Here is a 10,709-nt window from a genome sequence, read left to right as displayed (position 1 = left end):
ATCCAACACACACATCCTCCGATTGCTAGCACGACCACCAAGCACAGGGAAAATGTGGGAAAAAATTGTCATCTTAATGGTCCACCAAGCACATCTTGTACAAATGCAACAAAAGTTTAGAGTAGCATCATAGGGAAATTTACTCTCCTTTCATGAACCCATATAATTATAAGCCAGTATAAAAAAATGTGTCATAATTCATAAGCAAATAGTAGGTACGAGATCATATATGCAGTTATTCTATATGTGCGAAATATATTAGCATGAGTAGCAGATACACTTGTACAGATATTGCCTTTGCATTTTAGACCTTATATAGTTGTATATGAGGCATGAGTTGGCAAACAGTACATCCTTTTCATATGCATTTTATTCATCCCATCAGTGTTCCTAAAACTGCTTTGCTACGTTTTTATTTAACTACTACTATAAAATACTACTCCCTCCGTTTTTACATATAAGTTTTTTCTAAAGATTTCAATAAGAATTACTCCCTCTGTCTGTGAATAAGTGTACTTCTACCATTTGTCCTAAGTCAAAGTTTTATAATTCTGATCAACTTTATTGAAAAGAATAGTAGTATACATGACATAAAATTGGTATATTATGAAAATACATTTTAAAACGAACCTAGTGATACTAATTTAGTGCAATAAATGCTGCTATTTTTTCCTATAAAGTTGGTCAAAGTTTCAAAACTTTGACTTAGGACAAAACTAGATGTACACTTATTCGCGGACGGAGGGAGTACATACGTATGTATATAAACATATCTTAGTGTTGAGATTCACTCATTTATAAACGGACCGAGTATTAAAGTACACATATATGACTTCGGTGGGTGATCTATCCTCTGGAATCTGGATCCATCCAGAGCTTATCTCTTCACATGGATAGACGGTAGCTAACCACATCCAGTTCCACGTTCCAACCTTATCTCTTCGAGGCAGCTAGTGCTGTTGTCCTTGTTCGTCAAAACTGAGACAAATCGAGGAAGGCAGGAAGGGTAGGTGAGGTGCTGGTGCTGGTCGCATGGCTCGTACTGGCCGTTGGGCGATGTATAGTGTGGCGGGGCTGGAGGGAGCAGCTGCTGGGTGGTGCTCAGCCTCGACGGCCTGGCCTCGGCCGTTCTTGCCGTCGGCCTCGTCGTCGGCGCCGATTCTTCCCCATCCATGGCGCCAAGCCAAGCGTGTGTTCCTGCTCCTCTTTATTCCCGTGACGTCGATTTCCGCCAGCGCTTTGGTCAAAGCCGAGACAAATGAAGATGGAGGTGTAGGGGAGGTGCTGGCCAGATGGCTCGTAAGCAGCTGAATCTGACCGCGTCAGTCGGCGGTCGAGCAGACAGCAGCAACTGCGCTGCTCCTGCTTGTTGGAGTGGCGCCCGTGGCAACACCACCGCCGCGGCTGCGCCCCTGCCGGCCTGGGGAACCTCCACGACTGACCTCACACAGCGCCGCCCCATTCTAGCCTCAAACGCGCAGTCCCGCGCCATTCCTCTCCACCTTGCACCGCCGTGGCCTTCACTTGCCTCCTGCCTGTACTCCCAGCCACGGGCGACCTCCTCCTCCGTGCTTGAGAACCCCATCGCCTCTGCTGACCTCTTGTGGGTGCTGCAATGTTCGAGTAGTACAAGCTGCACTCCGCTCTGCTCGAAGGACGCTGCCGCCACAACCTCTGCTCCGGCGAGCCCTACGTCCCCTCCTGCAGCTTTCGAATCACCATGGCCACGGCCTCGGCGTTGCTCTTCCTCCATCCATGGCAAGCGAAGCCAAGCCTGTACATGCTCCTCGTCTTCACTTCCCTGGCGCCTCCAGCAAGCACATCCCACGATCTGGCAGACGCTGAAGCTGCGAGGTGGGAGAAGGGGAGGGGGAGGGCTGGCGCGACTAAGAGAAGGGCCACCGGGAGTGGTCGCGCGTCGACCGCCTCGCAATCGCTGGGGATCTGGAGGCCGGCCGGCCGACAGAGATCACCATCTCTGTTTTCTATTTCTATCAGGCGGCGGACGCGGTGGGTTGGGGGCGACGGGGGTGTTGCGTCCGTCTGGGTCTATGAAGGAGCGATTCGTTTTTTACTGTACGAATATCTTACATCGGGAGTGCGGGTTAATTGCACGAAATAGCATGGGTTTTTTCGCAAAAAATGCAATGACGGTGAGCAAACGGGGATTTTTTGTCCAAAAGGACCCCCTGCCGAACGCTATTGACAAAAAAGACTACCTACGGATAAAATTGTCAAAAAAGACCCCCTCACCAGTGGCGGCAGGCGCGGCAGGTGACACGTGTCACCAGCCGCCACACCAGGAGGCGGCGGGCCCGGCCGCCACGGCAGGAGGCGGCCGTGCGCGGTATAACAGATTCGGCACAGTGCAACGTAACGGGTGAGGCCAGGTGGGCCACGCCGCCACTGGCTGAGGCGGCCACTGCTGCCCATGCCGCGCCCAGGCCGACAATAGCATCTTCACGGGAAGCGAGGCGCGGGCCCGGCCGCCACCGGATGAGGCGGCAGCGCGCATGCGGCCCGACAGCCCCTGACGGCGCTGATTTCTATGACAGTGACCTGACGGCGCTAATTTGGACGGCCTGCTGCAGCGCGTGATTTCCGCAGATGCTTTGTAAATTGGAATCTGATTCCCGCAGCCTGCGTGATTTCCGCTTCTTGCCGACACCCGAGAGCGGTGTAGTTGCTGCGTGTAATGAGACACTGCAATGCTGGAATCCGAGGCTGTGGTAGCTGAGTGTACCTCGTTCTGCCGACAATACAGTGCTCCTCCTCTTTATATACGCACAACCGCGGCTGCGCATACACTCTCTCGAATATCTCTCCTTGCCTTCACTGCCTCTCTACTCTGTCTAAGTCTACAAGAATACACAGAAGGAAATACTTGGTAGCTACTTTCACTCGTGATTTTGGCCGATTTAGAGTTGGTTTTCGAAGATGGTGAAGTTGAAGAAAAGATAGATTAAGGTAAGATCTATCCATTTTTGTTGGTTTTGTTTGCATGCATGATGTTTTTGTTCTGTATGATTAGTTCCTAAGTGTGTACTCTATGTTGTTTTAGGCATTATTTCAGCACTTGGAGGAGTCATTTGGAGTTTCTGGAGTAGGATTGCCGTGCTAAGTGAAGTACGAAGGGGGAGATCAAGGTATGAGCTTTGCAATACATGGATTTTTTTGTGATGCATGGTGGTAATTAGTTAGTCATTTAGCTCGTCATTAGCTATGTGATGTTAGTGCTTAGAGGTTCGGAAAAAATTCAAACGACGGATACAACATTTAAACTATTTTTTTGATAAGAGTAGGTTGAAGATGTTGTATCAATGTTAGTTGCATACATTTGTATTGACATGCGACAAGCTCTTAATACGGTAATTAAGAAAAAATTACACTGTAATTGTTCATTGCATGTGGTATGATATTTCATGTGGTATGTTTATTAATAAGTCTATGGTTAGGAAATCGTAGGTCTACTTTGTTATGTCACAATAATCTAAATTTTATATGTTAAGATTATGTGGTAATGTACTTAATGATATATGTAATTAGGTAAAATAATTCATCTTAGTAGCAAACAAGGAGGAGATGACGTGATTGAAGAAATTGTGTTACCATCTTCGCTATCCCTTTTGAGATGATGACCACATACATGCAAGTGCTATTTTCATACTTTTGATAGCAGAAAGAAAAATCCGTGTGTAATATTGATGTTCATGTGATAATAGGTTGACTCTGTTCATATATTACTGGTGACGGATATTTATTCAAACTATTTGGACGCTTAATTGCATTTGCAAGCACATCCATATTGGACCTAAGGTATAAAATGACGCCGTAATTTTGTTAATATTTTTTATATTGATGTACTGTCATGCCGCTGCAAATATTATTATTTGTAAATAAATGAATTTTATCGTATGATATGAAAAACATTATATCATGCCGGAAGAAATTAGATATTTTACTCATATGATATTTAAATGTTATTATCGTAATATTATGTTTAGTGGTTGTTTGGATAGCGAGTACTTACCCTCAGTTTTGTCATAACCTGTTGTAAGGAAATTATGTAGAAAACCATATTTTACTAATAGTCGTTTTTCCAGAAGCTAAGTTTTTGCATGTTACGAGAACTATTTTAGGATATTTTTGGGGTAGTTAGAGAAAAGCAAACAGAGTTTTAGTTTGTTACGCTCGTAGACAAGTTTGAGAAAAATAGATCTTTAAATACCCGTTAACCAAACAACCCCTTAAAGTCTAAGCAAATGATTCTAAAAACAAACCGAATATTTATAACGAAAATACGGTTATTATTTTAGTCATAAGATATGTAAATGTTGTCATCGTTACTAAATGTTCAGTTACTAATTATTTGAAATGTAAACATGTATGTTGGTTAGGTACTATGGAAAATTTAGTAGTGTACTATGGGAACGTCTTACGCGACGGTCCATGCGGGGTGGATGTGTCCTTCTGTGAGTCGACTACAGTAGTGGTGAGAATCATGGTCAACATGGGTTACGCAGCTGTTAGAAGGTGCATCCGAGCGGTGTTTGGCCCAGTGATGCAGGAAAAAAAAATGACAATGGAGGCCTTCGTCGTTGATGAAGGAAATGATGGGACAGTTGCCCGTTGGGGTTTGCGGCATGTCACAGGTGATCGGTCGTGGGGGTCGTACATGAGGTTTGCAAGCAATCCCAATAACTCAATGTATGGTCAGCCGATGGTGTATGTGGAGTTCATTTCAGTCACTGATGTTGCCGGATGCAGTAGCAGGGGTGGTGAGGTCGAGTTGGCCATCACATCAGCCCCTAGCATCGGCCCATCGGAACCGACGGGCGGCCAGCCTGTGTATGACACAGGATATTGGTCGGCGGCCGTTGACATGAGCGAACACGTGGAGGGATTGCCGGAGGCGCTAGATGATGATGATCATTCTTCTGCGTCTTCGGAGTCAAGCGGAGAAGAAGATGTTCCTCCTCAGAGGGCGGTCGCGGCGGCACTGCAACCTGGGTTTTTACAGGATATGAGCATCACCAACGAATTTCACTCTGCTTCTGGCCTAGGAGCGGGAAGCCTGGAGGTTGGGCAAGTTTTCCCAGATAAGAAGTCTGCTTACCAGGCAATGGGTAGCTATGCAATCGGCATCCACCGCCAGCATAGAGTGAAGCAGTCTGATAAAAAAGAGTTGAAGGTCATATGCATCCACACCGCGAAAGGTTGCCGCGGAAGAGTTCTCGCTAGACTGAAGCCTGGGGTATGTCAGTCATGGCATATCACAAAAATAGTGGAGCATACCTGTGAGCAAACTGGGACTCTTTCAGATCACTGCAATGTGACAGCAAAATTTGTGGCACAGACGATGGAAACAATTTGTGCAGGGAAGTCTCAACATTAGTGTTAGGGCTCTGCAAAAAGATGCAGAGGATCTAATTGGATTCCCTGTTAGCTACAGCAAGGCTAGGCGTGCGAAGGAAAATATATTCAAGAACTTGTATGGTACCTATGAGGAGGCATATTCTTATGCCCCTAGAATGCTTCGTCAAATAGCAAGTGCTAATAGGGGGACTCAAGTTTGGCGGAGAGAACGTCCAAACCCAATGAATCCGGGTGAGCTAATCCTGGACCGCTTATTCTAGGCATTCGCCCAGACTATACAAGCCTTCAGGCACTGTCGCCCGGTATTATCTGTTGATGGTACCTTTCTCACTGGAAAGTACAAGGGCACACTATTGGTGGCGATTGCAGCGGATGCAAATAATCAGCTTCTTCCTATTGCATATGCATTGGTCGAGAGCGAGAACAAAGATAGCTGGTTGTGGTTCCTGAGCTGCGTGAAGATTGGTGTCGTGAAAGAGCGTAAAGGTGTTTGCATCATTTCTGATCGCAACACTGGATTATTAAGCGCTCTTGAAATAATTAAGGCGTCGGAAGAAGAGTGGGGCTGGCCCGATCTAGAGGGAAGGTGGTGCATGAGGCATTTGGCAGCAAACTTTTACTCCAAATTCAAAAACAAGGATTGGTTCAAGTTATTCAAGAGGATGTGCATGCAAAAAACTGAAGCCAAAATGAATGCGATATGGGCAGGTATCAATGGTGAGATCGACCGCGCGGCCTTGCCGCAAAGAGAAGACCGGAGGGGTCGTAGGACGGCCATAAATTTGAGCCAGTGGATCACCGAGAATTGCCCTCATTTGGAGAAGTGGGCACAGGCTCACGACACCGGGGCTCGGTATGGAATAATGACCAGCAACATGTCAGAGGTGTACAATGGTGTTCTTAAAGGGGTGCGAGCACTGCCTATCACAGCCCTAATTGAAGAAACTTGTAACCGGACCCTGTCATACTTTGCAGACAGGGTCACCGTCGCCAAAGCACAAGTTGAATTGAACAAGCCATGGTCCGAGAAGATGCAAAGACATCTGGACGAGAAAGCAAAGAAGTCCCAAAGTCATGGCTGCAGGAAAGTGGACGCACTTAGGAATAAGTGGGAGGTCAATGTGCGAGCCAAGTACGTTAAGGGTCACCACAGAGGATCAAAAAAGCAAGCTGTCACCCTTGGCTCAACCTCCTGTGAGTGCACTTGTAACAAGCCCAAGCTTGAGGGCTACCCTTGCAGTCATGTGCTCCGGGCGGCTGCTGTTCAAAAAATCAGCGTCGAGCCATACATATCGCCGTACTTCAACATGTACAATCTGTACAACACTTGGAACGGTGAGTTCTGGGCTTGGGGCATTGATATGAACTACAAAATGTTGTGGCCAGATGGGCCGAAATGGGTTCCGAACACCGACTTGATGAGAACCACAAAGGGACGACGTCAGTCTAGGCGTCATCGCAATGACATGGACCATAGCCAAATGGGAGAACCAAGGCGATGCCGCGTTTGCAGGTGTCCTGGACATTCACGCAAAGACTGCCCGTATCGAGCCAACAACAACGCATGATGTTGATATATATGTACTCGCCATGTCTATTTATATTTCTACTCGTTATGTGTACTTATATTGAATTTAAATTGATTCTCTTTGTATTATTGTACTCCTGATGTTAACTTCAGATAATTAATGTAAATCGTATCTCTTTGTATTTTTTAAGTTAATTTAGATTTGCATTTGTATTTCTGTCTTCCTCGTAATTTATATTTGTATGTTTGTGTGCAGGTTATGGGTGAAGTGCCAGTGCTTTTGCAGGGGCCCCATGACGCCGGGCACCGTTGCCACCTATTTTTGAAACCAAATACTAAGCATGATTATCGGCCTTTCAGACTTCGAACCATAAAGAAAACATGGCCAATACACAATCATTTCCTTGCTCACCTTGACGCTTATGGACTACAAGGTTTTGCTAGGCTCACATCATGCGACGACCAAGTACGTTCGGACCCATCCCTTTTGACATCCCTCGTTGACCGGTGGAGACCTAAAACCCACACCTTTCACTTTTGTTTTGGGGAGCTTGCACCTACACTGAAAGATGTTTCTATGATCACTGCTCTACCAATTAGAGGTGAGCCGGTAGTCTCTCCACGAGTGTCTCCATCTTGGGCATTAGATATAGCAGCCCGTCTTGGGATGGAAATGCCAGAATCACAACGTTCTGGTAACCCTCGGGGCATCCCACTCGTCTGGCTTCATGATAACTTTCTTAATTTATCTAGCTTCGCCAATGAGGAGACGAGAAAAAGACATTTGTTTGCATATTTGTTGTGGCTCCTCGGGAATCTATTTCCAAATTCACATGGGGACGTTGTCGTCCCTGGTCTCATCTACATTGCTGAGAATATGGTAGATGAACCTTTACCCGAGCAGCCAAAATACAGCTTCGGTTCTGCCATGCTATCTCATACATACAGAGGCTTGTGTGATGCCATGCAAAAAACCTCTTTCGCACAAAAAGCTCCATTACTTTGTGTCGCCTATGAGTTTCTACAGTTGTGGTCCTGGGAATACCTCCCTGTAGGACGACCTCGTATAGTACAACCCATATACCCATATGACTTTGGCGAGGGTGCTAGCGCAACTATGGCCACCAGGTGGACAAAGGCACGGAAACGTTGGTCTCCAGATATTGCGAAAAATTGTTACCCTATGTACCACCAGCAGTTTGAGATACTTGATGAGGCAGAAGTCACATGGAACCGTGGACTCAGGACCAGCTAAAAATGGTCTTTGATGCTCGACACTTCACACCAGGCATGTTGACCGATAGTGCATTCTGGCTGACTCGCTGCAACTTATTGTTCCTGTGGTGTGTTGAACCTTACAACCCAGAGCGTGTAATGAGACAGTTCGGTCTCTATCAAGAAATTCCACCACCTTTTCCCAGACGTATCGATGAGGAAACACATAAGTAAGATGTGACATCCCTAAATAGTTAGTGTCATTTTTAATTTACTAAACTCACACTTTGTTACATAATTTGCAGGCTAACCAATATGGGCAGGGGTTGGAGTTTATACGATTGGAGGGAAGAGAACAGTGAATGGGTACACAAGTGGACAAATGAAGCGCTAGCAGATATAGTGCGTCAACTTAGGTATATTTTATGTACATTATTTTTTTACGATGATCATACGATGCGTGAAGATGCTTTGCTTTCATCACAACAGTTTATGTAATTATTTAATTTTGCAGGCCGTACGATGGAAGTACAGATCAAGCGTACAAGCAGTGGTACTGCATGAACACACGTGCTAGCCTGGCCAGTCAGCCAGCTACTATACCAACACATCTCACACAAGAGGAGCAGGCGCGGAGACATGTTGAGCTGCATGCAGCTTACTATCGTGACCACCTGGTAATCACTTGTAACTTTTTTAGGTCCATCATTTCATAATCATTTGAACTAAATAACATCCAAATATTGTTCAGCTTGAAAATGTCAACGAAGTAGGGCAGATGGCTACGGATAGCATGCCGGCCCAGGGCCCATATCGCAAGACATTCCAGAAACTTTTGCAACAATTCGTGGCAAAGAAGTTCAGATGCGGTAGAGGCGACGACGTTGCCACTGGAGCATACATGCCGGTAGCGAGGTCAGCCAGACCGAGTGCGGCACCGTCGTCCAGACCGAGCGAGGCGCGTACGAGCCATGAGCAATGGGGGGAGGGTCCGAGTACTAGAACGACATTGCCACGACATGACTCATCTCTGCCACTGCATCGCTCTTCTTCGATGCAGCTTCGTCAGGGGCAAACATCTCAGGACCATGGCACGGGCTTGGATTCGATGCCCGAGCAATTTCTTTCCCCTAACCCATATGCGTACACAGGATATGATGTATACACCCAAGGTGAGGGATCTCAGCCGTTTCTCTCCACGCGAGGGATCCCCATGCCCGAGGAGACTCGTGTATCAGATTTAAACCAGCAACAAGTACAATGGCCAGACAGTATAGGAGAGGGATATGCTCAGGTAGTCATGTTTACATTTCAATGCATTTACAATGATATCATATATTATCCTCTAACAGTTTCTTTAAAATGTTTCTATGTGCAGGACACACCTGATGTTAATTGGGGCGATGAGAACACCCAACGCGGCGTCAACACAGGCCTCCGGGGAGCATCACATGATCATGGCGTCAACACAGGCCTCCGGGGAGCATCACATGATCTTGGCGACACGGTTACATCATTAGTTACAGTGTTCTTCGGAGGGGATGTTATTGGCCCATCTTTTATCCCCCCGGAGTCACAACCATACGCCTACAATTACGCTTTAGGTTCGCAACAAGGATTCGCGACTCCACCACCTACGCAGGACTCGCAGACACATGAAGCCGAATTGGAGTACGGCCGCGGTCTTCGTGTGACCCGGCCACCTAATCGCTTGTCGCCTTCCGGTCGTAAGGAAAGGCCAGGTGGTCGTCGTTAAGTAGGGTGATTCATCTATGCACGTGCGCGACCCATTGTATCTATATATGTGTGTATCAGACTTTTCGATTTGAACATCTATGTTTTCTGAAATAAAAATGCACCAGTCAGGAACAATTTTTCCCGCCTATATCTCCCGCCATACTATGCCGCTCCACTCTTTTGCTTATGTTAGGCCAAAATGAATTTTTTCAGGCAACGCTTTCCCCTCAATATTTTCAGGCAACGCTTTCCCCTCAATATTTTCAGGCAACGCTTTCCCCTCAATATTTTCCCGCCAACGCTTTCCCTCCATATATTCCGCCACCCGTTTCCCGCCAACCCCTTCCCGCCATATCTTCCCGCCACTCGTTTCCCACCATATGTTCCCGCCAACCCTTTCCCGCCATACTGCACTCGTTCTTTCCCGCCATTTTCTCCTCTCTACCTATAAAACCCCCTTCAGACGGAGGTGGATAAGCATTCGAGTGTAGTGTAGTCGAGATGTCCCATTATCCTTTCGATCGTAGTTTTCACCCTGGGATGAGCAGGACTCTTCTGAGGCTAGCTACCGATTTCAGGATGGACAATAGGATAGTTCCATGGGACGAACTCACCGGTAGTGACACCATAATGAATGAGTTGGCTCACCAATTACGTAGGTCTGGGTGGCCTGAAAGGACCTATGAGGAGGTACGTAAAGAACTTCTTAGGTTGCATGCAAGGTGGAAGAATGTAGTGGAGCCGAAGAGTGAAACTTTCAGAAGGACTGCAGAAATGCATCCATTTTTATGGACTGAGGAGAGCGAGGATGAAGATGATATCTTCATGTCGCCGCTTCCGGGTGCTGCATCAT

At 46.6% G+C, this 10,709-nt stretch overlaps 1 protein-coding gene across 2 annotated transcripts; it reads left to right on the top strand.

The window, feature by feature from the left end:
- The first annotated feature begins 7,167 nt into the window (after positions 1 to 7,167).
- Positions 7,168 to 9,975, top strand: LOC119367194. Of its 2 annotated transcripts, XM_037632784.1 has the most exons (5): positions 7,168 to 8,349; positions 8,425 to 8,535; positions 8,634 to 8,796; positions 8,871 to 9,413; positions 9,498 to 9,975. In XM_037632784.1, exons 1-5 carry the CDS (start codon positions 8,132 to 8,134, stop codon positions 9,873 to 9,875), a joined length of 1,413 nt encoding a protein of 470 aa, XP_037488681.1. In that variant the 5' UTR covers positions 7,168 to 8,131; the 3' UTR covers positions 9,876 to 9,975. The 2 variants fall into 2 exon arrangements, with proteins under 2 accessions (XP_037488681.1, XP_037488682.1); XM_037632785.1 differs by lacking the exon at positions 8,871 to 9,413.
- Positions 9,976 to 10,709: the final 734 nt, after the last annotated feature.

This window comes from Triticum dicoccoides, chromosome 2B (genome assembly GCF_002162155.2).
Source record: "Triticum dicoccoides isolate Atlit2015 ecotype Zavitan chromosome 2B, WEW_v2.0, whole genome shotgun sequence".
In the NCBI taxonomy this organism is placed as follows: Eukaryota; Viridiplantae; Streptophyta; class Magnoliopsida; order Poales; family Poaceae; genus Triticum; species Triticum dicoccoides.
Note: the sequence above shows the minus strand (reverse complement) of the source record. Positions and strands in the feature narration are given on the sequence as shown.

What these genes read in the sequence shown, in the direction of transcription:
- LOC119367194 (XM_037632784.1), top strand. Translation starts at nt 8,132, where the DNA reads ATGGAACCGTGGACTCAGGACCAGCTAAAAATGGTCTTTGATGCTCGA. An exon ending in GATATAGTGCGTCAACTTAG is followed by an intron (nt 8,536 to 8,633) that starts GTATATTTTATG and finishes TTAATTTTGCAG; the next exon opens with GCCGTACGATGGAAGTACAG. An exon ending in CTTACTATCGTGACCACCTG is followed by an intron (nt 8,797 to 8,870) that starts GTAATCACTTGT and finishes AATATTGTTCAG; the next exon opens with CTTGAAAATGTCAACGAAGT.